The 27215-nt window shown below is 44.1% G+C and overlaps 4 protein-coding genes across 7 annotated transcripts; 1 reads left to right on the top strand and 3 right to left on the bottom strand.

Annotated features, from left to right (window-relative positions):
- Positions 1-89: 89 nt before the first annotated feature.
- otud4 (OTU deubiquitinase 4) lies at positions 90-9235 on the bottom strand. 3 transcript variants are annotated; one of them, XM_077544765.1, is made up of 19 exons: positions 9139-9235; positions 8020-8103; positions 6428-6478; positions 6286-6332; positions 6138-6210; positions 5838-5919; positions 5261-5445; positions 5025-5127; positions 4892-4956; positions 4698-4798; positions 4296-4393; positions 4069-4189; positions 3872-4001; positions 3468-3801; positions 2930-3370; positions 2810-2850; positions 2011-2386; positions 1481-1530; positions 90-329 (listed from the first exon to the last, which is right to left on the bottom strand). In XM_077544765.1, exons 1-19 carry the CDS (start codon positions 9196-9198, stop codon positions 123-125), a joined length of 2649 nt encoding a protein of 882 aa, XP_077400891.1. In that variant the 5' UTR covers positions 9199-9235; the 3' UTR covers positions 90-122. The 3 variants fall into 3 exon arrangements, with proteins under 3 accessions (XP_077400891.1, XP_077400892.1, XP_077400890.1); XM_077544766.1 differs by lacking the exon at positions 9139-9235 and adding an exon at positions 8581-8984 and having other exon boundaries at positions 90-324; XM_077544764.1 differs by lacking the exon at positions 9139-9235 and adding an exon at positions 8581-8984.
- Positions 9236-9495: 260 nt separating this feature from the next.
- LOC144035610 (uncharacterized) lies at positions 9496-17586 on the bottom strand. Of its 2 annotated transcripts, XM_077545423.1 has the most exons (9): positions 17261-17586; positions 15668-16019; positions 15408-15599; positions 14256-14729; positions 14127-14187; positions 13991-14043; positions 12781-12823; positions 12520-12699; positions 9496-12103 (listed from the first exon to the last, which is right to left on the bottom strand). In XM_077545423.1, the coding sequence occupies exons 2-9, from the start codon at positions 15873-15875 to the stop codon at positions 11464-11466; spliced, it is 1851 nt and encodes a 616-aa protein (XP_077401549.1). In that variant the 5' UTR covers positions 15876-16019; positions 17261-17586; the 3' UTR covers positions 9496-11463. The 2 variants fall into 2 exon arrangements, with proteins under 2 accessions (XP_077401549.1, XP_077401548.1); XM_077545422.1 differs by having other exon boundaries at positions 15668-17586.
- Positions 17587-18784: 1198 nt separating this feature from the next.
- reeld1 (reeler domain containing 1) lies at positions 18785-21958 on the top strand. Its single transcript, XM_077545315.1, has 5 exons — positions 18785-18983; positions 19100-19307; positions 19386-19650; positions 19730-19890; positions 19969-21958. The coding sequence occupies exons 2-5, from the start codon at positions 19100-19102 to the stop codon at positions 21810-21812; spliced, it is 2478 nt and encodes an 825-aa protein (XP_077401441.1). The 5' UTR covers positions 18785-18983; the 3' UTR covers positions 21813-21958.
- slc10a7 (solute carrier family 10 member 7) lies at positions 21842-26893 on the bottom strand. The gene is made up of 12 exons (XM_077545317.1): positions 26612-26893; positions 25916-25998; positions 25711-25847; positions 25348-25423; positions 25238-25276; positions 25131-25166; positions 24154-24237; positions 23913-24078; positions 23708-23759; positions 23548-23621; positions 22600-22745; positions 21842-22408 (listed from the first exon to the last, which is right to left on the bottom strand). The coding sequence occupies exons 1-12, from the start codon at positions 26709-26711 to the stop codon at positions 22376-22378; spliced, it is 1026 nt and encodes a 341-aa protein (XP_077401443.1). The 5' UTR covers positions 26712-26893; the 3' UTR covers positions 21842-22375.
- Between the last annotated feature and the right edge of the window lie 322 nt (positions 26894-27215).

Consider the following 27215-nt stretch of genomic DNA (forward strand, 5'->3'; position numbering starts at 1 on the left):
CATTGATCAGGAAGTGCTTCCATCATCATCATCACAAGCAGAACCAACACCATCCCTGGAGGATTATAAAGACACGAGAGAAAAAAAAATGCAGTTTAGGCATCTTTATTGGATGAAGTGCATCAGAAATAGTTGCCAGGTTCTCGTCCACGTCTCTTCCTGTAGCCTCCATGCCCGCCTGGTCGTCTTCCTCTGTAGTGTCTGCTTGGTGCCGCTTGTGAACCGGATGACTCGTCGGCCTCGTCAGTGTTGCAGCCCACTGACGGTTGATGACAAAGAGGTGCCATGTGACCTCCTGCAGGGATGTGAGCCAAAGGTACTGTTCTTCCCTTCCCGAAAAAGAAACATGCATACATTTGTCCATTTGAACTACAAGTGAGCATTTTTATGTGAATTGAGATAGATGGCAAAGTGCCATCAGAAAGGAAGCGAAAAATGGGTGTGACAAGAGAACCCTTTCATTAGCCTAATTGTTTAAACTCCCAAGCTCTTTTTTAAATACCGATGTGCTAGCTAAAATTATTTTGTTTGTTGAATTAGTTGTTTTTGCTTCCCCTCAAAAACGTTTGAAAAAATGACTTTGTACAGTGATTCTAAAAGTGTGGCCACTAGTGTTATGCCGACTCCCTCTGGTGGTAGGTGGAAAAATTGCTCCCTACTTTATAGTACAGTACAGTTGAATTTAATCTTAAATTTGAAAACTTTTTTTTTTTATCTTATGTGCAACACTTTTTCTTTATTTTCCCATTTTTAAGGTGCAGTGTTAACGTTCAACCTGTGGATAATTTTACAGTGGTTAATATGAAATATTTTTAGGAACAAATAAATCTGTCTGGTTTTTGACAAGATTTGGTCTTAAAATAAAAATAAAGTTATTTTCTTCAAGTGGCTGGAAACGATAAAATCATCTGGATACAGAAACTTATTGGAAGTAGATATAGAACAAACTTCAAAAAATGTATCTAAAACAAGATTTTATTTTGTGTAAACACTCAAAATAAAATTGAGTAGTGTCCATTTTTTTTATTTTTAGAGTGCACTATGCTACTGCATTTTAATGATGGTCATTATTGTGGTGGAGAGCCATTTAAGGTGGTTATTTGTGTACCATGATTTTTAGTGTGCAAAAAGTAATAATAATAATAATTATGATAATATAATAATAATTTTAAAAAAGTGGTTCTGCCAGCCAAAAATATTAAATAATAATAAAAAAAAAAAAATATATATATATATATATATATATAAAAGCACATTAAATAACCAAGTTTCAACCATTTACGGAGGGAGAGGGAAAAACTGAATTTACCCCTGGAAAAAGTAAAGTAAATGACAAAATGAAAATCATGATTCATGAACCGCCTGCCCTCCCATACCAACACCAAAACCTGACTCTTCTGCCCACACCTACACAGAATAGAGAAAGAACTAAAGACAGGACAGTGTGGGGCGAAAGGAGGTATGCAAGGATATACAGTACCAGTGCTGGGGTGATGTCAGGCCGCAGCAACATGTTCATGCCCTCCACCCCTGAAGACAAAAGGATCTTGTAACTTAAAGGATGTGCGTCTACACAATATTAAAATACAGTGCCCATAAAAGAATATTGAACTGAGGTGAAATTCCAGGATGAAGCTAAAATGCACTCGATCCTTCCCATGTGAACTTCATTTGGCCTTTTTCAAAGTTTAATTAACCAGGAAAGTTTACCGTGCATTTGATTCTTCCTGAAATTTCACCTAAAAGCAGAATGCAGTGGTGCTATGAGATTAATTTAATTTGTTCCAAGACCATGCTAATATCTCAAAACACATCACTTAATTGAAAACAATACATTGAATTTCAGTGCCTCTGCCCACAACCCGAAAACAGCACCCTATAATATTGTAAATGAGAATCCGCCAAATAACAGCTCATATCGAACACCGCCTCCTCTCATAATTCAAGTCACTTGTATCTCAAGGCACCACTGTATCACTAACTTGTGAGTACTGTCGAGTATGTTGGTACCCATATTATATGCGTGCGCTGTGCTGACTGGAAAAGCTTGCAGAGAGCCTCTGTGGAGCACATTGGCGTGGGGGTCCTGCGGGTATGATGGCAACATGGCACACTGTGGAGTCTGTGTGCCAGATCCCGCCGCTGGATGCTGTTGCCACGGCAACACTTGGTACGCCGGTCTGTGGGGTGCGGGCCACGCATCGGCATAGCCGTTAGCAGGCTCAACTGATTGCGCGGGAACTGCCGCGGAAGGACATGAAGGCTGGAGGGGGCCATCGGGAGGGCAGTGGGGGATCTGGGCTGGCTGGATACGGGGCTGCATAATGTGGGCCTGCTGGAGGGGCAGCAGGTACAGGTAGGGCATGTAGAAGGGCCAGGTGTATGCCTGAAGCACAACATTCACAAATTTGTTTTTGACTGAAAATTGTATATACACATGTAGCATTCTCCATTCCCCGTTTTATTTTTATTTTAGGCCAAGTATTACTTTTGAGCAAACTTGACATAACTGTTGGGTTTAAGTCATTGAGTGTGTTTTTAACATCTGCGTTTTTAATTGTCTAGTCTTGTATGAACCTCATGCACCATCAAAAGTACTTTGCCATTACAATTCCTGATTGGGCGTTAATGTCAAAAGTTGAGGTTATTGACTTAAGATCAATTGCATGCGATTTAGGCTAGTGTACTAGTTAATATTATTGATGAGCTCCATGTGAAGTTTATTTTATTTTGAATAATGTAACAGCTGAAAAAGCCTATGTATGTTCATGACTGTGTACATGCTACATGCATGGTGTTGATGCTTTACCTTCACACCCAAGTTGAAGAAAAACCTCAGGGTGTTTACGTCTGTAGAAGGAAAATCATCATTAAGCGGACCGGACTGGATGAAATGATGTGCTGCAACACTTCATTTGACATTCCTCACCCCGAGGGAGGTCTTCTCCCAAACCGTGGAGAGAAAATTCCGGAGTTGGGAGCACATTGCCATTCTCTCCCTGGGGGAAGCCAGGGTACAGCGGGTCCTGGTAGAGGTGGTGCACAAGGATGCCTCCAGGCAGGGTTGGGGAGTGTCCGAGTGGGAAGGGAGTGTTGGCCAACAGCGGCGGGGAGCCAGAGGAAGGACCAGGCAAAGCCTCATGAGCTGGTGAATTCTCACTGGGATTCTGGAGCGTTGGGTGCATGAGGGGAGAAGAAGTAGGTCCCAATTGGACCTGATGGTTCTGGCTGTGAGAGGGATCCCACTCTTTGCCGCTGACACCAGCCGGTTGATCCGTCAATTCTTGAGCAGCCCTTTGGTCCATATTTGCATCGCTCTGGTTGTGAAGCACTGACACAGTCCCAGCGTCTCCAGCATCTGGACATTTATCTGAAAAGACATCAGACAACTCTTATTGTACACGACTCACAAAATGTTTTGCGGTATTAGCCTATCCCTATTCTATAAATGAGGCACCGCATCTTACTTGGCCTCTGAGCTGAAAGTTGGACGGCATCGGTCACTTGTGGATGAGGAGACACCGGTGATGAAGACAAGGAGCGGATGTATACTGGAGGACTGGGGGAGGACAAATGGGGGACAAAGGCCCTCGCGGCCAATGGAGACGGGGCGATGGGTGCTATGAACGTGGGAGTTGGGATGCTCGCAGATGCGGGAGAGAGAACACTTGAGGAGAAGACAATGGAGCTCATGGAAAGAGGAGGCGAGGGAGATGCATCAGTACTTTGACGAGGTCCAGCAGCGCTCTTCTGTCTTTCCCCAGCAGAGGGAGACAATATTCTGACATCGTCAAGTGGACTCTGAAGAAGACAAATTTCATTCATCCCTGAGGAAAAAATGGAAAGAACGACCGATACGTGAATTCCTAACCCCAAGAGCCGGAAAGCTGAGCTCATCCCTGAGTCTGATCTCCGCCAGCGCCACATTCTTCAGCTCCTCCTCTTTGGCCAAACGTTCCTTCTCAGTCAGACCAAAAGACGAAGTGTCAGGTGCGTTCCTCCTGATAAAACAACACAGACTTGGAACAAGGTTGTGATCAAATGAAGCAGGTCAATCTCTGCACTTACCGGTACCGTCTCAGCTCTTCATGCGGTGGCCGTGACTTTTGCTGGTGCTCACGTCCACTTTGGCCCGGCACGTAGTACACTCTGTGACCAGAGGAGGAATTGCCCCTGCCCCAAGCCCCCTCTGGAAGACAAAGCACACCTCACCCTTGACATGGACATCACGTGAGAGGAAAGCCCATTTTACAACATCATCATCTGACATCTGACATTGTCGAACGTGCCACTACCCGTCTGTCCATTGCAAACTCTCCTCTCGCGATGGGGTACGTCGCTCCATCTTGGGCTCTCTGACATCACAGACTGCAGGCTCCACAGAGGAACACGTCTGCAGTCACATGTGCAGATTTTAGCGCGACTGTGCTTATACAGTGGTGCCTTGAAATGCAAAGTGACTAGACATACAAGTTTTGAGAAGCAAGCAGTTGTGTAGCTGATTTTTTTGGTGCTTTGCCTTAACGGGAGGTTGCCAACCACCACCATTTTATTTTATTTTTTTTAAATAACAATTTGAACCTCCGCCCACCTGCAAATAGGTAAAGAGTATATGGGTGGCCATTGTACATTGGTGATAGCAAAAGTGAGTTGCTCCCTCCCATGCATAATAACATTTGCAATTATGTGTAACGCACAGCTGGCCTTTCTCTTCCGTGTAAACTGTCACCAGGCCATCACCCAGCGGTACTTCCTCAATGGTGGCATTGTAGCTCTGCTCACTCCCATCCAGCCACACCTACAATCAGTGAGCAGCAATAAGTCTGTGTATACGCAAAAGAAAAAAGTATGCAAATTTTCCAAAGTCAGGTGTTTAAAAAGTGTGCAAGACCTGACAGTGCTGGCCTACAGTGTACTGCATCCCCGCAGCCATGCAGTAATCCATCTTTAATTGTGCTGAAAGAATTTAGATTGAATTAGTGTGTGCGTATTTACATGGGAGGCGACTCGAGCACCTGCCTCACCCTTCTTGGACTTCTGCCACAGGTTGTACGCAACATTTCGGTACAGATTCTCACTGAGTGAACGACGTACACTCTCTGGCAAAATAAGGCCGCGGCCCCGACCCTGCACTCACACAAAGCGCATCGTGGGATAATACTGTGCATAATATGCTATGTACAAAAAGTTAGGGCAAATTAAGTTAACCTGGAAAGGCTATTGTCCATTTTAGGTTCAAAACAAAAAACTTTGGAGTTACCCTTGTCTTGCTGTTGTTGCTTCTGAACGAGCTGCCCGTGTCCGGATCTGAATCGTCACTGCTGACGCAAGCCGCCATGTTGTCGTCGCTCAACTGCTCGCAGGCTCGGCCGCTCGATTGACAGGAAGCCACGGTGTGCCGGCTCACCAGGAAGACGCCGGCGTACAGCAGCTCGTACAAGATGGCTGCAGCGCAAAACACAGGCGTCAACTGTTAAGTCTTCCTGTACTCCAGCAAACCACATTCGGGAAAACTATTGTATTTGAGCATTTATTCTACGGCTAGTAGTCCGCGCTTTTTATCCTTACAAGAAAGATGATTCCGTGCACTAGACGACCTTCAAATGGGTATTAAAAATATTGAACAAATGTTAAAATCGCTTTTCGTAAAGCCATTTGATCGATTTCCCTACTGGTGTAGACAAACGTCATACAATAGTAGAAAAAAAGTTTCACTAGTCAGATAGTCCTACACATGCACTAATTCGTCTTCTAGCGAGGACAAAGGGCGTTTTTGTACATCCTTGAAACTAACGCAAGCATCTTTCCATGGCACATGGACCATATCGGAGACTCACACTGGCAGAGCGCAGCGTTCTTTATATGGCTGACGGGATAAACACAGTCGTAGTGATTCCCGTTCAGAAAAGACAGCTGGACCTGGAGGAGGGGGGGGAAAAAAAGTCAGGTTTGGGCACCTGACACTGGAACAGAGTATGTACTATACTGTATTTGTATGGTATAAACAGAGTATGTGTTGCGGTAGGCTAGCAGAAAGCGTGTGCCACGATCTTGAGAAAAGACGAAGCAGTTCATGGAGTGAATGGCAAACGACATGTAAAAGAGCCACTGATGTTCTACTCATGTGTGGCACAGACCTTCTCCTTGAACTTATTGCCTGTGATATCCACTGGAGATTTGCCAGGTTCTTGGAAAATCATAAAGTCCCTCCTATTCACAGGCACACAAACCATCAAAACGTTTAATGAGCTCAAAACTGGTGCAGATAGACATACTGGTGCTTACTTGAACATGACGGCCAGCGCGTTCATCTCCACTTCGCCTGCCCACTGCTGCAAAAAAATCAAATCAAATGCAATGTTAACATTAGCGGAGATGAATACAAACAGGTGTTCAGCGCTACGTTGCAAGTATGATGTGGTCTCACCTGCGGGTCCTGAAGTCGCAGTAGGTATGCTTCAAAATCCCCTTCAATGAACTACATACACACACACACACACATACAAAAGGTCAAGCGGCAACCAACACAAGCACCTCTCGTAATGTCAAGTCTATTATTACTAATTATAGCATGTGCCAGTTTGGGTTCACCCAGAGTGAAGATTGTGTAACTTGTGCCAACAACTATTAGAGGGTTATTTTATATGTCATTATTTTTTTAGGGATGGGTGAGTACCGATACCAGGGCCTTGATTCAAGGCAATGGTTGTTGCCGTTTTACGACCAGGAACTAGAAATTACAAGAATAGAAAATTGCCATTAATTTCATGAAATTTTAATGAAAATGTTATATTTACAAAGTTGTCAAAATTATATTGATTAATCGGCAAGTAATCGGTTATCAATACACAAATTCACCATTGACAAGTATACGGTACTTGTCAATTACGCTTTTTCAACGGGGCTTGGATCTGTTTCTGGTGCTTTTCCAAGCTATGCAACTCCCTTAGCTGAATAAATATGTTATGCAAATTTAAATGTGTATGGCGGGCGTTCGTGTATCGTGTCTTCTTAATAGCTTTATTTTACCATGTTTTGAGTATAACCACCATGTATTGATCACTTAGTTTAACCATGTCACGAGTATAACCATTGTATAAATACAACAGACGATGACCTGCTTACGGTAGAAAATTGCCGGCCACAATGTTGGAGAGAAAAGTACAAGAAAATAGACAAAAAAAAGCATGTGCCATCTCTGATCACCATCCTCTAATTGTGTGGAGCAGACTAAAGCCCTGCCAATGGGTTTGGGCCTGAAATGGTGTCATCTGCAAACAATAAAGTCAAACATGTTTTTTTAATGCCCTATATTTATTTATTTATTAATGTTTAAGCACAGAGCTAATGTTCAAAAGTGGTTTAAATATTATATATTTTTAATATATTATTATTATTATTATTATTATTATTATTATTATTATTAATAATAATAAGTCATGCTACTGTATTTGAAAGCTACAGATTTTTCTTGTTGGTGTAAAAAATGAGAACACTAGACGATTAAATAGCAAATAGGTGTCAATTGTGTCATGTAAAAAGAAAAATTGCAGCCCTCAACAAAAGGTCACCAAATCCAAATTTACATCAACACTTTTATCCACAAGCTTCTTGACATCATGAACACAAGAAATGCACCAAAAACAAAAGCAACAAAAGGCCAAAACACAGAGTGGAAGACAAAAAGCAACAAAACAGCATCTTTGAGCACAGCACCACCTTTTGGAGAGGGTGAATCATTGCCAGCCCCAAAGCAAAAATACTACAACATAGTACACAGCTCCAGATAATCAAGCAGCATCAGCCATGTTAACTACCTTGCTTAAGCCAAAACGGAGAGACAAACGGCACATAAACATGGCTCATTGATGTAATGTGTGTAAGGTGCCCAAACTTGTGCACATGCACAAGTTACTATTAGGATAAATGTATCAAGACCACACCTGACTATGAACCAACTCGCTCCAAGTGCCTCTTATTACCATCAAGGCGTTTAGCGGAAGCTTAATGTGCACTCACTGACTCATATATCGCTCTGTGCTGCCTCAGGAAGCGAACACAGTGGGCCCGAACTTGCGCATGAAGACTTTGGCAGTGAAGAACCTACAATGAGAGCATGCATGAAGAGTAAATACATATGAGCTTAAAAAATATTAAGTTGGTAACATAAGGACACTTTTTCTGTGTTGCTCATTTTCTCCACTGGTTAAAAACTGACTGAAGTGCAGCAGGTTAAACAAAGCGTACAATATTGATAAGAACTTTTATAAGTTCCAGTCCCGCAATGTGGGACTAATTTACATATAATTGAAATGCCAGTGATTGTAGCTAGGGCCTTATAGATTTCTTATTATTTTCTTGGCAGAGAAACGAAGAAAATGTTAATATTGCAGTAAAGCCTCCCTGGGAAAATTTGAATATGACTGCCCACATTTTTCAGGAGTTTATTCGTAGTTTAGGAGGATTGTATCATAGCAACACATTTTAAAACTAATTTATAGAGTTTCTTTGAATGATGCTGACTGCATTTTGTATGGGAAAAAAAGTGAAATAGATTGTCACTTGCCACCTTTCTTTTACCTGTTCAGCCACAGCACGAAACAAGCACGAGCCGTCCTTAGCGACCCGTTTCCGATGCAGTCCGACAGAGGCAAAGTGTTCGTCCATGAGCGTCTCCTCTTCGCTCGCTCGAATGTTCCCATCGCGGTTCATGCTAACTTATGCTATCGCTTATATTTTTAGCAACACGAAACGCATTAAAGACGAGCACTCGACATTGACACAAGCACAAGGTGACGCGTGCATATGACGGCGTTCACTTTTGTTTTCCAGGAAGGCCCACACTTCCTCCTCCGCCAGCTTGTAAGACGGGCAGTCACGAAAGTGAAAGTCAACTTTTTGCTTTCCTTTTAACACCTGCTCGTTATCATCAAGCTAGCTTTTATAAAGTATACCACTTCCGTATTGCGGCCAAATATTTCCCGCCAAACGCACAACGCGGAAGGCACGCAGCCAGTTAATAACAATCGATGCATTGATTGGCTGTCTGAAATGAATATGATTTATCGTTATGTTTTATTTTAATTTATATTTGATAGCGGCGTATTATTGTAAAAGTCAAACTCTGTTGCTCCCAACCTTGTGATGAATGCAACCACTATCGTGGTGGTATTCAGAGGTGATGGCTTTCTTGCCCATCTTCCTGCGCGTCCTCCCATCCTCCTCCTTTCATAGTGAAATCTAATAATGACCTGTTTGTAAGCTCCCTCGGCTACAACAGGCCAGGTAACCCTGGCAACCAGAAGGAAGGAGGTGGGGCAGGGCCCATGGCGATTGACAAACATTATCCTCCCACTCGAGTGTGTGTGCGCAGTGGAGTGTGACCTTCATGGCTCTGACTTATTTATTAATGTACGGTCTCTAGTCATACTCTTGGATGTCATGATTATCGTAATCATGCCGAAGCAGAAAAAGAACCCGCCATCAGACAAAGACTGAATGTTACTCTCCAGAATTGAAACTTTATTGATCAAGCAGGAGCAAACAGGATTCAGCAGAGGATACCACAACGACCTTCTTCTCCACGATCCACCCGGACTTTCAAGCAAGTCTGTTGGCTCCGCTGAATCTGTGAGCTCATTCATAACAAGACAATCAACAGTCGCTGGTCCAACTGTCCCGAAAACAATCTTGGCATATTTGTATAAATAAAAGGCGCAAACCTTATACAATGATTAGTCTGTTGTTGTTTGTTTTGCATCAGCAAGCCAGCAAAGTGCACATGGATCGCTATATACAACAGAAAGATCAGAAAGAATCTTTGTCCTTCAGAACCCCCATCAAAACAACTACTACGCAAGCAAACCAAGTGAAGTAACACACAGAAAAAGGAATCATTTTAAAGACAAAAGCATACCGCAGCTGTGATTAAAAACTGGTTAAAAAAATAATAATAATCCTGATACATTTTCATGCAGTTCATTCGGACAAAAATCACATTTATTAGGGATGCACCCATACCATTTTTTTTTCCAGATTGAATGCAAGTACCACCAGTACTTGTCAACAAGTTGTTGATAAGATGATACTTGATGCCAATACAGCTGGCAATTGTGATGAAAATGTGTGTTCTGTGTTATTTTAATCAGACATTATTTAAAAAACAAACTTTTTGTAACATGACAGGTATCACTCAAAAGTAACAATCTGACATTTTAACATCTCACTGCCTGTTTTTCTAAACCTCTACTTTTTAATTAAATGTAGCCTGTAACACAAGGTTTCAGTTATTTTGTATTACAGTTCAAACACTAGATGGCACTATGCAAAAGGAGTACATAAGAGACAAAGAAGAACGCAGTCTGGAGGATAGACAGTACAATGGGGTAGATGCCACAGAGTTCCGACTTCCGGGTTTTACACATCAGCGCCGTTTCCGGCCACTGCTGGCCGCCTTCCAACACTCGCACCCCCACCCCTGTGCTCTCCAACCGCGCGCTCCCGCTCATCGGCGGGAGGGCGTCTCGGCTATCTGAAACGCTTCAGACACTGAGACGGACACTACACACTCGCAGCCTCGCACCCGTCGACGGGAACGCGCAACCGAGGGGCACAAAGAAGCGCAAGTACTGGGACGCGGCCCACACGTCACAACCCGGAAACGGAAACAAAGTTGATGGGTGAAAACCCGGAAGTCCCGCCTCCTCCGTGGCATACAGTCTATACTTAGTAAGGGCAAAATAATTTCCGTGTGTTTAACCCCTACGCGTTATTGTGACCATTTTTGGGGCTTTTTGTTGGTTCGGACCAAGCCATTTCAAAATAAAATACTACCCACGGGTTAAATGCAAATTACAGTGAGTAAATAGAAATCCATGACTGCTTCTTAGTAGAGTTCGCCATCCATTTTTTTAGGTCATAACAGTCGGTAAAAGAGTGTTGTGATCTGCGTTTAACATTAAGTACTTCCAATGTTCCGCACATAGATCATAAATAATGGTTGTAGTGTCAGAGCGTTTTTGTAAGTCCAAGCATGAGTAAAGAAAAGCAGTGCCAAGATTGGTATTGGTGCATCCCAAACATGAATTGATCCTGACCGTTAGCTGTGGATATGAAATAAAGATTTAGAGAGTGCTCATGACCTTGAGGTAATATTTACATTTTTGGTCCAATAATTTCGTCATCATTTTAAAAATTTACTTAAAAACTTCACGAAGCTGGCAGTTTCTGAAGGACAACACATACTTAGTTGTAATAATAATAATCATTCAAGAAAAGGAGTCAAGTGCTTTACGAGCGAGCACTCCAGTGATTGGCTAAAAGCAGGCAGCAAAGACTATGACGCCGCCGACGTTCAGCGCATCAGTTGTTGACATTCTCAAACGTGGCAGCAGGAGCTTTACATCCATCGAAGGAGCGTGAAAGAAAGATGACGAAGGAGGAGAAAAGGACGAGAGAAGACATTCACAAAGATGTCAGGCCTAGGTAGCCAAGGAAAGAATGTTTGGTGGAGGAGGAGGAGGAGGAGAGGGAGGACGGGGGCGCACTCGAGTGAGGCTTCAGCGAGAGGAGTGTCGTGATGGGCACAAGAGGAGACAAATCCCTCCACCCTGCTAGCTCACACAGCGAGGGTTGAAGAGGAAGATGAGATGAGGATGAGGAGGGCACGTTGGTGTACAGCCGCTGAACTTGCTTGCTGGGATTGTCTCCGTGCACGTAGGAGCGGTGCGTGTGCACGTTGCCGGGGGCGTGCGCGGCGGTTGCGGCGGCCACGATCGCCTGCGCGCCGTGCTTGACCTTGCAGTGCAGACGCAGGCTGTCCCGCCGCTTGGCGCTGTACGGGCAAAGGTGGCAGGTGAAGGGTCGCTCCCCCGTGTGCACTCGCACGTGCTCCACCAGCTTGTTCGCGGTGCGCGTCAGGTGGCCGCAGCGCTCGCATCGGTACTGGTTGCCTTGGCGATGACCCTGGAAGTGAACCTGCAGCTCCGGTTGCCCGGGAAACGACCTCTGGCAGATCCGGCAGCGATGTTCCGAGGTGCTCGTTTCTGGCGGGGTTGCCGTGGTAACTGTCGGCGCGCTGCCGGCGGGAAGGGTGAGGGGGCATCTGCCGGGGGTGGAGGTGAAGTGCCGTGGTTAGCGCGTGCACGGAGTACACTGATGCAATGGCACTTTTGTTGCTAGATTTGGCAACTTTTTGCCCATAAAAAGCACTGAGCAGCAAATTTAGCTACAGTAGGTTTAAATTTGTTTGGAAGCTTTGAGCAAGTTTTGAAGTGACCCAAACATTCAGCAATTTGCATCTATCTCAGGTATTGCCATGTTGGGCAATATTGCCCTCTGCTGTTGACAGCAGTGTGGGGGCATATGCATCGCATTCATGGGAAAAAAAAAAAAAAAAAAATACTTAGTTGCCTTTAACATCATTTAGCAAATTTCAGCAACAAACAGATCCTCCTTTAGCAACATCCCCTGAAAATAAGTTGTCGACACTGCGCAAAATAAGCGACAGTTGCTTCCCACCTGGTGGCTCCGCCCAGCAAGTGCTTGTCAGCGTGTGCCCTCATTGCCGCCTCCTGATTGGTGGAGTGGTCACACACACAGCAGTGCAGCGAGAAGGATCCGCGTTCCTGCTGCCGATGCTCCGTCATGTGAGCCCGGAAAAGGAGGCGCCCGTCGGTCTCGAAGCCGCACACGTGACACCTGAGCACAAGGACGAAATTCCTTTGTATCCATGGCGACGGCAAACCAAGCTTCTCAGTGGATGACGACAGGTCAACTCACCTGTAGAAGAAGCTCGCACTTCCTCGCGGGATGCTTGGATTGCCTGTAGGAGACAGAATCAACGAATGTTATCAAGCAAAACAATAAAATGTTCTTTCACTAGATGGCAGCACCTTGCTCAGGGGCCCCATGGCCACTCGGGGGCCCTGGGAAGCAATTAACAGTAAAGACAATTTGGAGTATTGAGAAGAAAAACAGTAACATAAAAAAAAGTTAGTTTATTTTTAAGATTTTACAATTATTTTTACATTTTAAGGCCAAATTATTCAACTTTAGATTTGTTTTTCAAACCACTTTTGTCACCTTGAATTTAGGTGATTAAGTACAGTACTGCAGTGCCGCGAGATAAGGTTGACCTCAAAAGTTTTTCCGGATATGAGCTTTGCCCTATTTTTTTGCTTTGGAAAAGTTGCAAAAACTTGTGTGGATATATGGCCAAAAACGGTATATCAACACATTTAGATAGGCAATATAGCAAAACTCCCCAGAATGTTTTCTTTATCATCTGTGAAAAACAGCTAAAATTATTGCAGTTTAGTGAATAGGAGTGAAGGTCTTCTTTGTTGTGTCTTCATGACTGTCTAATACTGCCCCCCGGTGGCTAATTCGTGGAATGAATTACTCTTAATGCAGAAACAATTTTTTTTCTTTACATTCTATTTAAATATGTGATCACTGCATGTTTTTATAAAGTAGAATATTAAAGAGTGCTATTTTTCCTATTAAAAAAAAACTTTGTTGTTGTTGTGCTGGAACAGATTAATAGCATTCCCATTCATTTTAATGTTTTGAAATACATACAAGCATTGTCATGGAACAAATTAAAAATTAAACTTGTATCTCAAGGCATCACTGTATTTTCTCAGTGAATTTACTTGCTGGACACATTGCAAATTTTCAGCTACAATAAAGAATAATAAAACAGATGTCACTTTTACAGAAAATACATACTGAACAGTTTTGTTGTTTTGTTACTTTTTGTAGACTTAGATTATATTTAATATCCAACATTGTGTGTTTCTTAAGGCTAAATATGTGTGAATGTTTCGCCGGACATGGCACACAACATAACAAGTTCACGAAAGCATCATGTGAACAACAATTTCAAAGCAGCATGCCACAATGAGTTTACAATTGGCAAATAGGTGGCCCAAAAATTGAAAAATGCTCAGGGTCCCATGAAAGCGCTGACTTTGTGTTTGTTTTTTACCATATGCAGGTTCCAAGGCGCAGGACCAGGCTGGCTCCACTTTCAGGACTGGACTACATGTGACACAAAGACACGGACACACTGCTTAGGATGCTGCAGTAAAAGAAGAAAAAAAAAAAGGTAGTGGGATGCGCACCTGTTCCTGGCAGGGGTACTGGTCCTCAGTCCCGGCACACTGCTGGACTTAGCGACCCTCTCTGGCGAGCAAAAGAAAAATGTGAACATGACACTTGATGTGACAAAAGTAGACCACGTTGTGTGCTACCTGAGAGCTGGTGCAGCAACGTGGACGCCAGGTTGACAGACATGTCCTGCCACAGCGCCGCTCGCAGGCACTGCTCCGCCATCTTGGGTCCGGAACACATCTGGTCTCCGAAGAACTGCTGTTCCTCCATTGCAAACCCTGAGAACAACTTAGGTCGGGTCTCCTCCATTTTTTCCCTGAGGAGAATCTGCTCCGCAAAGGTGGCCGCAGACATCTCCTCCTCCTCCTCCTGTTTAACACCAAGCGAGACATTCGGAACAATGCCGTCGGGATGCGGATCCTCCGTCTCCACCTCCTTGCAGCGTTCAGTTTTCACGGCCACAAGACAACGACCTCCATCACTTGAAGAAGATGGGCCTCGGACGTCTCTTATTGGTCCACCACGTATGACACCTGACATCCTTGGTGTTTCGATTTCCATGGAGTCCTCTTCCTCCTTGACCTTTACGTCGGGCTGGGTCAGGAGCTGACTCTCTGCCATTCAAAACATTATTTGCTCATGTTCTTATCTGTCAACAAATGACTTTTGACTGCGCGCAGAGTTGAGTAAACTGCAGCCTCTTTGAAGTGAATTGCCTCCAATTAACTTTTTTTTTCTCTCTGCTTCTCAGCGAGCAGAGAGGGGAGGGTTGAGAAATTACGCACAGAGGCGAGAGGGAGCAAAATGAAATAGACAATGTGCAAACACGGATGCCTTTTTGCTCTGTTTATGAATGCGCATCATCCTAAAATGGTGCCAGCGGATACTAGTTTGCCCCAAGGCCTACAGGTCTGTTCTAAAAATAGCTCACCAGTGATGGGACACTAAATTCCTAAGAAAAATCTGAACCGAGGAAGAATGTTGTTAACGTCCATTCATCCATTTTCTGAACCGCTTATTTATTTATTTAATTAATTTATTTCTTTATTTCAACCTAACATGGTGCAAGTTTCTTTGTTTAAAAATCAATTAAATTATCAATGGAAAAAATGATGCTTTTATTTATCCAAATATTTTGAAAAATATAAATTTACAGCTGTAATTCTAAAACTGTGGTACCACAATATTTTTCCTCACAGTGACCATACCGTCAGAATCTAACATCGGCTTATGCCTAGTCAAGCGTGTTGTCTGCCAATGTTAGGCAAAAGGATGGATGAACATACACAAACCTGCCAGTTTCCTGAGCAAGTCCGAAGCCAGCGTATGAGTGGCGGCATCTCCCTCAGGTGTGTGTGTAAGAGAGGGTGGATCAGGACTGGCCCCGGGGCCGTCAGGGGACAAAGCCAAGCCCGGCTCCTCCTGCTGCTCCACTCGTCCCTCCGCTCGACTCCCAGGGAGCACTTGGGCCTTCTGGGTGGCCTCTAAACACATACACAAAAAAGACCTCAGACAAATGCCGTGTGTGTGTGTGTGCGTGTGTTCTAACTACCTGACAGCCTAATGAGAAGGTCAGACGCCATCTTGGTGCTGACATCAGGGCTGAAGAGAGAGGTCGCTGCCAGGGAGGGGCTCGAACCCGCTGCGCGCGTCTCCGGCCCGTGGTCGGCATGCACGTGCGGCCGATGAGCTGCCTGTGTGTGTCGTTGGGCCGCGTCCGGAGGAGGAGGAGGCTGTAACACGCTCGGCCCACGCTTCATTTTCCAGCGACGAGGAAGGCAGTCACACTCAGAAGAGAGGCGAGCGATGCGAGAGGAGGGATGCTAAAATAAGACGTGAAGGTTCTTGGCCACATGGAGGAGAGGAGAGCATGATGAAAATCTACTCCTCTGACTGTTTCTGACCTGTGAGCAATGGATGAAGGGAAAGCGAGACATGAAGACGGAAGTGGATGACAAGCATGACAAGAAACAAAACATGATCAAAGTGAATTTCCGAATCAGAGAATTATTGAATGGATAAGAACTGATGATAGTGTCATAATCACATCACCATGGTAACAAGCTGCAGCATCACCTGTCCTGACCTTACTTCCAACAAACAATTCCGATTATAGTTGGATAAAAAAATATTTAGATTATTAATGAATCGCAATAATTACCCCCCCCCCACCCCCCAGGTTTTAACAAAAATGTCATGTTTATTACTTATACACACACCATAAATAAGTTATTGTGCAAATCATTTTCAGACAGTTTATTGCACAAAAATGGAAAGCCGCATACCATAAAATGTTTACATGCCCATATAAATACATTTTAAAAAAATTGTCAACAGGTAGGCTATAGGCCTCTTCTATTTGTTTTTACTGAATTGAAATCAAAGCATTTAAATTAATATTAAATTACAATTAAATCGAATCTTGAGGTAACCTTTTTGATCAAACGTCATCAATAAGGATCAACAACCTGTCAGTTCAAAAACATTTTTTTCTGTCAAATAAAATTTGAAAATCATCCAAGATGTTCCACTCACGGCAATCGAAATTAGCTTAAAAAAAAACTAAGACCAAAATGATTGAAATGATTTCCAATTGCATACAGTCAAATTGTAAACTATTAATATGTAAATAATCAAACACCAAATCGGTCCACTCTTGAGACGTAAACGACCGGTTCACTCTAGCCTCTCAACTCGACATTCTTGCTTGACTAGAGTGGTCAAATGACCGTGACCCCGTTCCTATCCTCGATCCCTCCCTGCTCGGTACCAGTCGGACGAAACCCGAGTTCCGGAGCTCCTCGCTGGTCCCCTCTCTCTTTCCCCGTTGCAACATGGCTGACACGGAGAGTCACAAAGTCAATTCCTGGCGTGGGAGGACGGTGCGCCAATTTGGTACCGAGGAAGAGGCAAATTTGTTCCGTTTCAGCTGGTACCGGGAAGGAGGGCAGGTGTCAAGAGCCCAGTCGCCCCCACCTTCCTCCCCTCTCTCCATCACGCCCCTGCAACATGGCTGAACGGAACTCGACCTCACGAGACCTCTGAAGTCATCCACTCGGGTCATTTCGCGTCGACAACCCGCCCCGGGACGACCAGACGACGCCTTCTCGCCGCTCCCCTTCCCCACTCATCCTCCGAGACTTACCGGTACCGGGAGGGCAGGTGGCGACGGTGGGTGAGATGGTGCAGTCCGGGGCAGAGCCTATATATAGATCACACATCTTACTGGCGATAAATTCTCCTTTTTTTTTCGCCCTCTTGCGTCGACCTCCGGGCTCTCTTCGCCACTTTCCAGCAGTGCCAGTGGAGGTTGGGAGGGGGGTGAGGGGGGGAGTGAGACGAAAACCGCGCGGAGACGTCTTGTTCCAGGCCGAGAGGAGGATGACGGGTCGGTCACTGAGCAGGGCAGATGGAGGTTTCCGCCTCCTTTCTCTCGCTCTCTCTCTCTCTTTCGTTCTCTCTCTCTCTCTCGCTCTGTCTGTCTGTCTCTCTCACGCGTGCGCGTGCGAGAGGGACGCAGTGGGTCCGTCCACGCGCCAAGCTCACGCGGGCACACGCAAGGTGAACACTTGTCCGTTGGACAAGAACAGAACAGCGCAGTCAACACTTTTAAGAGTCCAAGAGCGCCAGTGAGAACACAAAATATACGAGTATTAAAATGTATTTTTATTTTTATTTTACATTTGAAAAGATATCTGAACTTTCTACTCGTTGTTTTGCCAAAATAACTTGTTTTTTTCCAACCATAGCAAAAAAAAGTAAATAAGTAAAGTCAACCACAGTTGAGAAAAGCAAAATATTCCGAAGCATGCACCAGGTAAGCTATTAAAATAGGGAATTTGGTGTGCAGAGTAGTATTCACCAAGTGGCCGCCGGCTGTAACTGCACTTTTTTTCTTTTCTTTTTTCTTTTTAATCCCGGGTAGATTTGCCATTCGCTTTCATTCGAAATGGCTCATCTGTTTAAAAAATAAAATAAAAAATAAAATCAAGTTTGGCCTAAAACCTTAGAGCCATTTATGGCCAAAATCTACACCATAGTATAGTATAAAACTTATGAAACCAATGTACCGAAATGGAACATTTGGTAGACTGTATCATTTGCTCTACAACTTCATGTCGATGACATAAAGAATTCAAGCACGTCTACTGCTGCAGTTCCTGGCCTGAGCTCCTAGAGGGAGACAAACGGCAGTAAAAGAGACACACAAGCACCCACAAGAGTGGCAAAGTGTGACAGACACCAGCACCAACAAACCAAGCATTTATGACACCTCCAACCAACGACTGGAGAGAGCCTGAGATTCTAAGTGACGTCTTTCATGCTGTCTGTTGTCTTCTTCTGGTCAAAGGTCAGAGTGATTTTAGGCCCCAAACTGTGGAGGCTGGACCCCACAGTGTTAAATACTGAACCAGACTAATTGGATAAGATCATTTCCTGTGGCACACTTTTAAGATCTCTCAAGGCACACAAATGTGTTTAGGAATCATGGCAGTTCAACCCTGTGTGTGGCACTGGATTGGACTTGGTGTCATCTTGGGGTGGGGAGGAGGGGGTTGTCTCTGTTCAAATGCTCAAGAGATCCTGGAGGGACATGGCTGCAGCTGGTGTACATCCTGTTGGGGTATCCGGGGGTTGGGGGGGGAGTATTAATGCTGTAGAACTGGATCTTCTAGGCAACACAGAGGACAAAACGTCATAACGGTATTCTTTCTGGAGTCTTTAACAGGCTGCTTGGACAAATCAACCAAGGGGGTTGCGCTCAGAAGTACAAGCAGCAGATCTAGTTTCTTTGGGTCTAGGTCAACATCCCTCTCAGATAATCTTCACACATCTGTTGTGAAACGCTGAGAAGACATCCTTGCAAGGTAGGAACAAACAACGTTGTCTCCATTTGGCTTGTATTTGTGCATGTTAAACATATCCCAAGAACAGTCAAAAGACTTTTAGGTTTAAAAACAATTCCTCTTTATTTGCTGTCAAGATGCAGTCCTCCCTGCTTTATTTGGGGGCAACCGTGATCTTGTCATGTGTTGCCCTGCCTGTCGCTGCGTTCTCTCGCGGGGCAGGTTCTGCTGCCTGCCAGACAATGAGCCCAGGCCACATCCGGGCCCAGCCTCAGGACCCGCAGCAGAGCCACGTCACCATTCGTACGTCAGTGCGCTCATATCTACCTGGGCAGCTGGTTACAGGTAGTATTGACCATTTACTTAGTGGCAATTGATCAGCACAGTGAATCCAAAGGCTAAAACAAGATCCTCTGACCCCAGTGACAGTCCGAAGCTCTCGGGACTTCATGGGTTTCCTACTGCAGGCCCGCAGTGGTGAAGATTCTGAAGTCACCAGTGGGGCAGGGTCCCCAGCAGCAGGTCCGGTTCTGGTGGGCGGCTCGTGGACGCTGGCGCCGCCTGGGACCCACACGCTGCGCTGCCTGTCAGAGGGCGACACGCTCACCCACTCGGACAAACAACTGAAACGGAACCTGTCGTTTGTGTGGCGGGCTCCTGATGTACCCGTGGGAGACGTTCGCTTCTAGTGAGTCCACAATCCACACCCACAGTTTGCACATTTCTGACAGACTTCCTAACATTCACTAGGGACTCTGTCCTTCTAGTATCACAGTGGTTCAGTCCTACTTTGTTTACTGGGCGGGGATCAAGTCGGCAGTGGTGCGTGATGGGAGTCGAAGTTTTTGGACTGGTAGAAACACAACAGGAGCAGAGACAGAACGAGCAGTTTTTGGTCTCCATGATGACAACTTGACTCCGGTGCCAGGTACAAACTTAGCACATACATATTCAGTTGTGTTGTCATGACTAACATTTATTCTGGTCTCATCTTTTGGCCTTTAAGCGTTATTGAACAAACCCAGTCAACCCACCGGTCCTGCTTCGTCAGGAAAACAAAGCTTTACCCCAAAAAACATCTGGAGCGGCACTGCAAGTCCAGTGCCACTCAAAGGGCACCAACAGGGCACCAAATCAATACTTCAACATTCAAGAGAACTTTTAAGGGACAACTACCTGGATTTAGGATCTCTGGCTGAAGAGTCAGGCGGTGATCCTTACGCATCGCACCTTCCTGTCATCAAACCGCTCCCACCAGATGAACGTGCAGAAACTACGCCCACTTTTGCACCCTCTTTTCTGATTTACTCCCTTGCCTCCCACCCGTATTGGAAGGTTACAGAACCACGGACATCGACACCAAATCCACTAAAGTCTCCAGAAAATCACAGTCTCCTTAACACAAGTCCCTCCGTGCCAACATCGCATAAACCAACAGGACCACAAAATGACCCAACCAGTTTGCTTGCATATGAGATCCCAAGTTTCACATCACAGAGGACAATTTCCTACGCCATACCCTTTTTATCAACACCTCTGAAGCCTGCAACCCATAAGTTTCTTCTCCAGCCCCATACAAAGCTTGATCCATCCGACTCCAGAACGGAACCATCGCATCCTCCCACTAGCTCTCGTCAAACGCTGCTGCATGCTGCTGTGTCTCAATCTGGGCATTTGGTTCTACTGTCTACTAGACCCCAACCATGGTTCAAAGCCCATCCCAAAACTGTGCCACCCTACGCTCAAACCTCAGTTTTGACAAGAAGATTAAATGCTTTGATTTTCACAACAAAGGCTGAACATGCTAATGCCTCGCCATCCACAATGGTGAAAAGCATAAGCACTTTCGATTCTTACGGTTCTTCTCATGGTGTTATCGGCCAATCTTCACCGAGCCGCAATACTCCTCGTGATGTCTCTGAACACACGACCAAGAATCCATCTTTCACACATTCCTCCAGCCAAGAAAAAACCTCTCCTGTGTTTTCCGTACTCCCAAAACCTTCTCCTGTGTCTACGCCTCCCAAATCGATCTCAATCATTCTGTCCTCCACATCTTCAACATTTCTCTCAAGTAGCTCCATCAACTCTCCATCATCAGCCACATTCTATACTCAAGGTCCATTCAGCATTTCCATCTCAAGAACCACAAGTTCTCCCTCATCTTTTGCTACCACCAGCTCTCCAACCATCACCTCCTCATTCTCAACCAAACTATCAGTTCCTCCAAGTTCTCACCCTTCTTCCCCAATTTCCACCTCAGTGGGATCCTTGTCTTTGATTTTGGCTGCCCCATCGTCCTCTCGGGCAACCTCCCCGCATCCAGGACCTTCTCCGGCTCCACGTCGCTCCCTCAACAACCGGCCCTCAATGCTTCCCAGATATTTGACATCCCAAAGACAGACCCACATTGTATCATCTAATCCCATACAAAAGTATAATCCATCAACCTCCAGCCACAAACTACAGTCTAACATTGGGGAAGAACTAAAACCAAAGGCACCAAAACCGGATACCAAGATTCCCTTTAATCCCTCGAAAACTCCAGGCATGGAGGGCAAGTATCCTGAAATTGTGCCCAGGCATAGCTCTTGGGAGCTGGGCATGCTGCTGGGCTGCTCAGCCGGCCTGGGGATGGCACTGGTGGTCGGTGTGCGCTACGTGTACCGACAGGCCTGCGGGAAGCGCACTGAGGTGACGCTGCACAACCGGGAGAGAGATTACGGGAGAGGCGAGCGAGGGATGATCCATGTTCAGGAATGTGGCGATTTGGTCCGAGTCCGCCGAATCCGAGAGAACAGCCTTGTGCTTCTTGCCGAGTACGACATATTAGCATCGCCTGGAGACTGATATGCAATCCAATGTGAGAAACAAAACGATTTGGATAATCATTTATTTCCTTTTGTGAAAATAGATGAACATTTCGGATTATTTCTGTAAACTCAAAAGACATAAAGTGCCACTAAATGTAAAGTCTTTGGTTTTAGATGGTAGAAACGTCTTGTAAACGTTCATAGCATTGAACTTGGGTCTGTGTTTATGCTGAGTAATCCTCACTTGGATTAAACATTCATTATATGAAATATAACATTCTAGCAAAATCAAAAACTCTTGTAACAATATCAAAACTACTGTAACAAAAGTTCACTTTTCCTGACAGAGGAGGCCGAACTCGTGAGTAGAAATGTAGAAAAGACAATAAAAAAAAAAAATGGTCCCAGCAACACCACGTCTTATCAAATATAAAACATGTACCTTAGATTCTTTTAAATATAGAAGAATACATTTTTGTGGTTTTGCCATTACGAAGGGTGGCAAGGCGGCAGTTGGTCCTTGTGTCCGCCACCTTGCTGAGGTCGCTGTTGATTGGCCACTGTAAGGCACATGATCGCCTGGTGATTTTGCTCACTTTGTCAGATGGGCTGCAGGCTCGACATCTTCATCAGCTGGAACCACACAAAAGTGAAAATTTGATAATCATAATAACAATAACATAATATCAGTAAGTCCTTCTCAAGCAAGCAACAAAGTTTTAAAGACATCATCTCATGATGGAAATAACGTTTTAGAAAAGTGCCTAATAGTAATCAAGTTGAATCTAATCAATTTCAAAAAGTCTTGCAAGAAGTATGCTCACCTTCTGGCGGCTGGTCATCCAGCTACGGATGGTCGGCACCAGCACGGATCCGAGGAGGATCTGGGCCGGGTGGTAGATAAGCAGTGGGACTGAAATGAGCGACAGACGCTCGTAGCCTGCGAACACGATCTTCAGCATGGGAATACCTGCACACCCGCCGCACAAACGTCACAGTCCATCACAGCTAGTGTTCATTTTATCAGCCATTTTAAAATTTTGTTTCAGTTTTAGTCCAGTTTCAATCACGCTTGTTAGTTTTTAACAGTTAGTCAACCTCCTTCCATTCTTATTTAGTCGACTATAAATCTAGCATTTTTGTCTTTATTTTAGTCCATGAAAACATTATTTTATTTGTCTAGTTTTAGTCAGGACAATCATTTTACCCCTTTATATTTTTTTGTCAGCAGATAATGTTGAACATTTCGGATCTAAAACTATTTCACATAAAATGTTCTCTTGTTTTTTGATGAAAAAAATGACAGTATATCAACAAGTGGCTACTATGGCTCCATTCTATGAGCTAGTAAGTTAGCCAGCATTAATTGGCGGTTGGATTAACATTATTGTTGGAACGTTATTGCTGTTGGATGAATGTTACGTTATAACTATAATTCTTCTTCTTTTTTTTCTTTTTTTTTTACAAAATCATATAACGTTTGTCTAATTTTTGTTCATGAACTAAAATGTAAACTGTAGATTTTAGTCCAGTTTTTATTAAGTAAAGTACATTTTCGTCATGTCTTCATTAGTCGACGAAAATTCATAGTGATTTAGGCCCAGTAATTTTTTATTAATAAGGGTTTTAGTCCAGTCTAGTCTAGTTTTAGTCTGGTGAAAAATGTGTGGTGACGAAATTATCTTATTATTTAAAATTGAGTAACACAAAAAGTCGTGTTGGTCCCCTTTTGACCCAATTTGGGTTATTGTTGACCAAACATACTCACGTACCTAGCGTTAGCGACTTGTGCGTGGAGCAGAACACGATGGCCACCGTGTCGGCGGGAGTGAATCCTGAGCCGGTCCTGCGGACAAAATAAGCAGCCGGACGGACAATGAAGTTTCACGTGCCTAGTATTTTGAAGACGGCCAGAAAGAGAACGTCACTCACCTACTGGAAAATCCAAAAGTGAGCAGCATGAAAGTCAGCTGGATGGAGAAAACTGCAAGAAAACGGGATCACACAACCTTCACAGTCGAACCACAATTTGACTGAAATGTGCGATTGCAGATATACACCGAAGAAACGCCCCATAACAATATACAAAAAACATGTTCTGTTCAAGCCCGATATTTGGAGATGCGAATGTACTCACTGATGAAGATGACCACGAGCAGGCTGATGGGTTCCAGCTCCATGTTGGCGTTGCTGAATGTGTCGCAGAAAGTGCTGTAGATGATCATGAGGAGGACGGCGCTGCTGACGGCGCCGAACGGAGGCTTCCTCCGCTCTAGATACTCCCTTAGGAAGTGGCGGCACACCTACTTTGGGGGGGGGGGGTGCACATACACCGTGAAAACGCCGCTCGCTGCGCCCACAAGGTTTTTCCGACGCACCTGACCCACGACGAGGGGCACCACCACCGTCATGAAGAGCTGAGAGAAGATGGAGCCAAAGGCCACGGAGGACGAGGAGCCCAGCTGCAGGAAACATTTTTAAATGGCACTTTTTACCTCAAGAGCTCTTTATGATCTGGCTCAGGCGACCAGTCACAATTTAAAAAAATTGAATCTCAAAATTATCTTACCCCATTATTATGTTTTATTTTTATTAGGGACGTTATAGGACCCACAGCCTACACTCGTGACATATTTACGTCTCTAATACAATATACTGAATTTGGATGATGTAAGCACTGCTGGCTAATGATTGGATCCTGATTAACCAATCACAATCAAGTCCTGAGGCACATAAGGCTGAAGAGGTTTTAGGTGCACTGCATTCAAAGGCAAGTGTTCATTTTCATTCTAGTCAAACACACTGTCGCTCAGTATAATTTTAAGTATTAAAAGCAGCAATATTTAATGTTATTTTGAAAATATAGCACTTTTTTTCAACAGAAATTTTATTTTTAAATTACCTGTGCCACCCAGTGGATAAAAAGGGAAATGCAGTGCACGCCCGTTTAATGTCAGGATATAAACATGTAAATAAACCAAATAAGTATGTTTTTCTTAGGTAAACATAGGTGTTGACATTTATTCACGCAGTATTATACAGTTTTTTTTATTATATATAGGTGTTCACATTTATTTATACAGGATTATATTTTTATAATATATTAAATATTTTGGACAAAATGTTCTTACAGTGTATAATATCTTGTATGGTAGAGTTGGAGATTTATCTGAACTCGACTCGTTTAATATATTTTTTAAAAAAATAGTCTTACATTGTTTTATTTCTTGTGTTTTATCCTACAGCATGTTTGTCAATCCTGTTGTTTTTAAACGAGCTCTCTAAAAAAAAAATGAATGGGAAGGTTGTGTCATTGCACAAACATTTTATGTTTGTCCTGTCAGGTGTGACTTACAAAGAGCAGAAGCAGGGTCGGTGTCACCACGATACCCTGTGCGACACAAGAATTTGGTTACACAGCGCTTCACACTCAAGACATGTGCCGCGACACTCGAACCCTACCAGGAAGCTTCCAAATGCAGAGTTGAAAATGGCAGCCGCCTAGCAACACAAACCCAATAAGTCACCATGGCAACGGTACGTTGTTTCACGCCTCTTGAGGTGTGTCTTACCTCGTTACCGCCAACGGCTTTGGTGAGAATGACGGCCGAGGAGACCGGAGGCGGCATGCAGCTCACTGTCTGTAACCTAGGCAATGACACCACGAGGATAAGGACCATGTTGACTTCAGGGCTAGGATCCCTTAAATGCAAAGCATGTGGCAGCAGTAAAACTATTTCTAAAAATTTATTTTTTTATACAGTTTCTCTATATGGCAAAATTTTAGCATGAAAAAGAGTCTATCTCCCGTGATGAATGGGGTTCAAATTCACACACATCCCTCTTAATAGCTAGTCATGAATGAGACTTTTGTGAGCACTCTCAGGTAAAGTCAACAGCGCTAGAACAAAAGAACGCATTCACACGGATCTTACCCTCTGAGTAGCCACTGGTCGATGGTGGTCAGTGCCAGCAATCTAACCAGCACCCAAACAGTCAGCGGGAAGAAGACTAGTGTGAATGACTGAACAAAAAGGTGAAGGCGCACGTGGAGCAAAGCGCTGGTCAACTCCTGCGAATGTAAAAACAATAAACTGAAATTCCTGGTCATCTTTCAGCGTTCCCACCCAGGGATGTCACCTCTGTCTTCAGCGAGAGGCCGCTGTTGAAGAAGATTAGCGAGACCGCGAGATACGAGATGGTGATCTCTGGCTTCAGTGGTCCTACAACAGACAGAAAGGCAAGAGGTGTCACCATGGAAACAACAAGCCACCCATGTCGTGCTGTTTCAAACTGGAATTCCTCAAGCAAGGCAACATATAACACTCAGTAGCAGATTATCTTTCCTTCAAGAGACAAGATGTAATGGACCGCAGTCCCTGAACGCATCACACGGTAGTTCTTATCATCCCTTATGATAAGCGTATTTGCGTTTGGCAAATAAAGTCATCTTATCTTCACCAAGAGTCACTTTTACTGGCTGGGATCCAAATGTGTCCAGGTGGGAGAGGCGCTTGTGTTGACATTAGTGCAGAATGCAACGTGTCACCAAACCTCCCGGCGAAAGTTCCGGATTACACGTTTACCTTCAATCGGGAAAAAATGCGCCAGTAATATATACTCCCAAGTGGTATGTCAAAATAATTAATCACATTTCAACTCGCCTTCGACACAAACCATGCAAGTATTTTAGCTGATTTATAGAGTAGTCCATTAAAATTATTATCTGTGTGAGCAAAGCTAATACGCCTTCAAGCTGTCAGACCATGGTGCGGGTTATTTCACAGTAAAGTTGTTAAATCGTATTGTGACATATGCACATCTTGGTGACCTCACCTCCTTTGACACCGAAGCTGGGCTGCACTTTTGCCGACATTATCACCAGTACAATCCCAATAATGAACCATTCCTTCCGTATCGTGGCCAGTAGACCCATGTTTCCCCACCAGCCTCTTCCGGATCACCCGGCGGGCCCCTGAAAAGCTGAACGGCCCGTGACGATTCTCTTTTCGCCTGCCGTCTTGTCCACACACGAAGTCCGCTTGACAAGAGTTCCTAGTTGTGATGTCGAGAGTTCGTCAAACGCAGCTTCTGATGCTTCTTCTTCTTCTTCTTATCATTGGCGGTTGATAAATAACTTTGCAAGTACAATACCGCCGCCTTCTGTTTAATACGTGTAGTGTCTCTCATTTCGCCTTGATTTTGTTCCCCCCCTCGTTATACTCAAGTTTTTTTTTATGTTCCGTATACACTGTTTAAATTAAGTTTCTAAAAGTAATAAATAAATACAATAAATTAATAAATAAGGGAGTTACTTCTGGAGTCGTTTTCTTGGCCTGTTTATTGGCTGTTGTAACAAAGTGTGGATTGAAAGACTATAATAGTAATAATAATAATAATAATAATGATAATAATAATAATAATAATAATAATAATAATA

This window comes from Vanacampus margaritifer, chromosome 15 (assembly GCF_051991255.1).
Source record: "Vanacampus margaritifer isolate UIUO_Vmar chromosome 15, RoL_Vmar_1.0, whole genome shotgun sequence".
Lineage (NCBI taxonomy): Eukaryota > Metazoa > Chordata > Actinopteri > Syngnathiformes > Syngnathidae > Vanacampus > Vanacampus margaritifer.